General features: G+C 41.5%; 1 protein-coding gene across 1 annotated transcript in view; it reads right to left on the bottom strand.

The window, feature by feature from the left end:
- TTC13 (tetratricopeptide repeat domain 13) overlaps nt 1-365 on the bottom strand; it is a 43,895-nt gene extending 43,530 nt beyond the window's left edge. Inside the window, exon 1 of the mRNA XM_009281815.2 lies at nt 108-365. Coding sequence (XP_009280090.1) covers nt 108-365 — 258 coding nt within the window. The remainder of the gene's footprint in view (nt 1-107) is intronic.
- Between the last annotated feature and the right edge of the window lie 4,701 nt (nt 366-5,066).

Raw genomic sequence — 5,066 nt, 5'->3', positions numbered from 1 at the left:
CTTCCCGGCTCTGCCGGCCGCGGGTTGGCCGTTCTCCCCGGATCCGGGTGAGGGTTCCCTGTTCGCCGTGCTGCCCGCCGCCGTTTCCTCCGGCTCCTCGAGGGCACCTGCGCGGTAGCCCTGCCGCGGTCGGCCTGCGCGCTCCTGTCTGTGCAGGGCGTCGCGGCAGGCCTGTCGCTGTGCTCCGCGTCCTTTACTCGCTGACGGGCAGGCGTGAGCGCGGCTGCGTGGTTAGACAGCTTCGGTGAAGCTGGCAAACGGTTGGACGTACGTGTCGGGGTTTGACTGATGATTATTCGACGTACGCGCGAGGACTTCTGTGTTACCCAGCTACAGTGGTCGTACTTACAAAATGGGACCGGCATGTCCTAGTCCTAAACCGAGAACTTGCCGCTCTCCCTTCCCACGCTGCCTCTCACAGAGCTCATTTTTTCTTCCACAGTGTTTTCATAATGTTAAAGTAACTTCTTCTCTTTTAGCGTCTCCCACGTTTTCTTGGAGACTTTGCAGCTGCAGCAACAACGCATTTTCCTTTTGAAGCAGTGTTTTCAACTATTTCTGAAGTACTGTTTTCGAATTTCAATAGGGTTTATGTAGACTTGTGTCCAGTGGTTAGTTTTGACTTTTTGTAATGTGTTAAAAAAAAAAAACCTGGATCACTTAGCACCCTATATTTTAGTGTGGGGAAAAAAATAAGAATTTTGGAATGGAGGGATCTGCAAATACATCTTGATTAAGCCTTTGATTTTATTTGTGATTATGTTTCACAACATCCTGTCTGCTCCTTATAAAATTGGGAAACCTTGTTTTTGAACAAGTTGTTGAATATTTTGTGTTTTGTAAGGAATTAGGTGTGCATCATTCAAACTTCCTTTGTGTTTTTTTCCCCCCGGTTTTGTAGCCTTTGGCATTTTGAGAATGCTGCTAGAAGATGGGTTAATTTACTAACCATGAAGCTATAAACGTAACAGATGACCAGAAAGCTTTGTATGAAACCTGTGATGAATTCCTTTACAGCTTTATAACTTTGAGTTTGAGTCATTCAAGCATTTCTTAGATCAAAAATAGAGATCGTAGGCAACCAGATCATAGAGGTCTGTGGCCAGTTTGTATTTGGGGAAATAGTGGTGAGCTCAAGCTGAAAGATGTGCATGTTAGATCTCAGCTCCTGTTATCAACAAGAGGCTGTGAAAACAAGGTATGTACAAATTACTGATGATAGTAGAAAGAGCTGATTCAAATCCTTCTCTTTTCCCGGTGGGATGGGGGAGAGAATCAGAAGAGTAAAAGAGAGAAAACTCATGGGTTGAGATAAGGACAGTTTAATAGGTAAAGCAAAAGCCGCACGCACAAGCAAAGTAAAACAAGGAATTCATTCACTACTTCCCATCAGCAGGCAGGTGTTCAGCCATCTCCAGGAAAGCAGGGCTCCATCACGCATAATGGTTACGTGGGAAGACAAATGCAATAACATTGAACATCCCCCCTTTCTCCTTCTTTTCCCTGACCTTTACGGCTGTGTACAATGTCATATGGTGTGGAGTATCCCTTTGGTCAGTTGGGGTCAGCTGTCCCAGCTGTGTCCCCTCCCAACTTCTTGTGCACCCCCAGCCTGCTCGCTGGTGAGGTGGGGTGCGAAGCAGAAAAGGCCTTGACTCTGTGTAAGCACTGCTCAGGAATAACAAAAACATCCCTGTATTATCAGCACTGTGTCCAGCACAAATCCAAAACACAGCCCCACTAGCTACTATGAAGAAAATTAAGTCTATCCCAGCCAAAAACCAGCACACCCAGCCCAGCAGTCAAATGGCTTGCTGTAGAGCATAAACCAGCTGAAAATGTACACAAAAATCTCTGCAGATGTTTCAAAAACTGGAGAGATCAGCAATTTTCTTAGGTAAAAGACAAGTAATAGAGACTGATTTCTACTGGCTTTAGACATGCACACTGCAAGGCAAAACTGATTTTTAGTTGTTTTTTTGTGTTAGTATAATGTGTCATGTTTAGTAGTGGATATGAACTACATCAAATCATTGGTAGTCAAACCATGTAGTCAAAATTCATCACTGGTACATGATAAAAATGTAAATGGTTTTCTTTGGAGCTCTTTCATGTGGAGCTTCAAAGTCATCTTTGAAATCAAGGACAAGTTGGATACAAAAGGACAAGTATAAAGCTTATGCCTGCAGCCATATCACATAAGATTTAGCACATCTTGTAAACCCAGGTCATCAATTATGGTTATTAATTTGGCTATGATAATCTCTGTGGGAAACTGGGAGCCATTAGATGGCACCCGTTCCTCTTAGCATTTAACTATTTGAGGACTGAAAATCCAGGTCTTCCGGAGCCGTGGCATCCCATGTAGAATCGAAGACTTTAGTACCAGTTGCTGTGTTCATCACAAATGCCAAACTCTTACAAAAAGAGTAAAGAACAGAGTAGAAGAAAGAGTAAAGAATCACGTTTTCCTAGCAACTTGGAATTCTGTCCACCTTTCTTCATGCAGGTCCAGATCGGTACCATTTTTCACTTACTCCTACCAGTCTGTTTCCTCTGTCTATGTTGTGGGTTATCATGGTTCAGTTTCAGTCTTAGTCCTAGCTGCTCTTATGTGGTGCTGTGTCATACCATCTCTAACCCTTTCTCTCCATTTCTGGCCACCCAGTAAGTGCTGAGAGTAGGATCGGTCCACATGACAACAGGCAATAGAAGGCACGTTAGTAAGAAACACGTCAGCTCACGGTTTATAAAGTGGAGATGAGAATGTTAGAAGATTGCCATGATCAAAAGATTCCTTCAGTTGAACTGATCTGAATTCAGCTTTATCTGTGTATTGCAGGAAAGCACTGCTGTCTTCTCCAGCTACCACGAGCTCATGGTTTCTAATAGGGCAATTCTTGTTTTACTTTTTCCTTTTAATCTGGAAGAATAGTTTTGTCACTGCACTAACCCTCTGCAGGCATTCTACTCCATGCAGGCAATGCCGTGCTCCGGCCAGAGACCTGAAAAGTTGGTCGGCATCATGCTACTGACAACAAAAAGTTGTCAAGTACAGAATGTGATTTGATACCCTTCGCAAGCAGTGTTACAATGAGTTTGTCAGTGTTATGAATCATCTTAACCTGAATATAATGATAGCTTAGAAGTTTTCTCCACTTTAGAAAATACAAAGATCCCACTTACCAGTGTGAAACATCATTTATATCAGGTATTTATAAAACTTAGAGTGTAGGCCTCTAAAAACTTAATGAAAAGCTGAAGGTATTTAAGAAAAATTTGAGGTCTGAGGTGAGATGAGAAGGTGTGACCTTCTCAGCTCAGCCTGAGAACAGTTTTCATCTGTCTTTGTGGAATTAGAGCATCGAGTACTGCTACTCCATTGTAGTGTAAGGGAGAAAAAGTAAGAAGTACATAGAAAGATTGTATAGTGATACTCCAAATGAGGCCAGTGGACATCATCTAGATATTTTTGTTGTTAAAAAGCTTTGGGATACTTGTGTTTCATTCCTATTTTCAAGTAGTACATGAAAATACTGACACATTAAATAAAAAAAAAAAAACCACCCAACATTTGTTCCATATGATATGTAACATAAAGGGTTTCTTTCCTTATTTTGGCCCCAGAAAATTAGGAACAAGCAGAACATTGCCAAGATCATCACTGTTTTATACTGACCTACAGGCTTGCCCCATGCTAGTTTAAAGAGATCCTTGATAAATTAATAAACCTGCATCCAAAAGGTCTGCCATTCTCAGGATGTTCCTGTCATTCAACACCTTTTGGAACATCATCTTGAGGTTGAAAGTTCTCCCAACAGCACCTTCTATCTAGTCCTACATTTGGTTTTAGGATGTGTTTAACCTGATCTGGGCCTGATTTTCAGGTGGAAGATTTAAATTTGAATGCCTAAGCAAAATACCCTGATTTTGTATTCTGTTATTAATCTGTTGAAGAGAAGAATGGATTTTTTCCAGAGGCAAATACTAAAATCTTCCATTAGGAAACATCTGTTTCCAGCCCACAGTATTAGAGTACAATTTTGGAAATTCAGCCTAACGTTCATGGTGCTGCTTCAGTTTAGTTACTGCAGCATTTGTTACTGCTCTTAAGATAATTAAAAGTTTCTTTGAGGTCCATATTGTAGTTCAAATGCGGGCAAGCATTAAAGACCTCACAAGCATTAATATCCATTCTGGAAATAAACTTGCAACGGATACTGAAGAAGCTAAAGAAACCACCTTCTATCAAACATGGAAGTCCACTCAGTACCATGAAACTCAGGATGGAAAGGTCATGGCTCTTGTTAAGAGCTCTGCAAGGTGGCTAACTGCCACAAGTTCTTGAAGTTCTGTAACTTTTTTTTAATCTGTTTTGTTTAATCAAGGCCAGTTTCAGCAGAAGCCTAGCCCAGACCTCTGGTATCGCGCATTCCTTCTTGCTTGAGATTTGCATTTAGTGAATGAACCTTTTTCTCATCCTGCATATATTTTGCTGTGGAAATGCCATTACAAGAGACAGGTGGACTATCGCTCTTTAAAAAGAACTTAAAGGTATTTAAAAATGGATAATAAAATTCTGAGGAAGTTCACCTCCTTGGGGAGACCTGTTCAATGTGTTTTTTCTTCAGTGTGATAACTGGGGGGTGGCGGGGGGGGTGGTGGTGCAGGCGTGTTAGGATTGCTTCCGACGAAGGTGACTTCTGGTGGTTGCTTTGCAACTCACGGGTCTAGTTCTAGTCCTGTGCTGTGAACGTGCTGGCGTTTTCCCTGTTCCGAACCAGAAGTGATGGTGAAAGTAAGCCTAGGTCGTTCTTTATAGAGGAGATTTTTGCTAATTATTTTGAGATCCTTAAAACTTAAATGATCTGTAAGTAATACAGCTGAATATATTACGAACCAACCATTAACAACAGTAACAAAAAATACTGTTCAGATAACATTGCCGCTACAGTATTAATGCTATAGGGGGGAAAAAAAACACATTCGGCTAACCTGGAATAAATTCTGCAGTCAACGTGCAATGACTATAAAAGCAAATTAGCAAACTTGACTTATTCAAAAAT

Source organism: Aptenodytes forsteri, unplaced genomic scaffold, assembly GCF_000699145.1.
Source record: "Aptenodytes forsteri isolate BGI_AS27 unplaced genomic scaffold, ASM69914v1 Scaffold132, whole genome shotgun sequence".
Taxonomy (NCBI): Eukaryota; Metazoa; Chordata; class Aves; order Sphenisciformes; family Spheniscidae; genus Aptenodytes; species Aptenodytes forsteri.
Note: the sequence above shows the minus strand (reverse complement) of the source record. Positions and strands in the feature narration are given on the sequence as shown.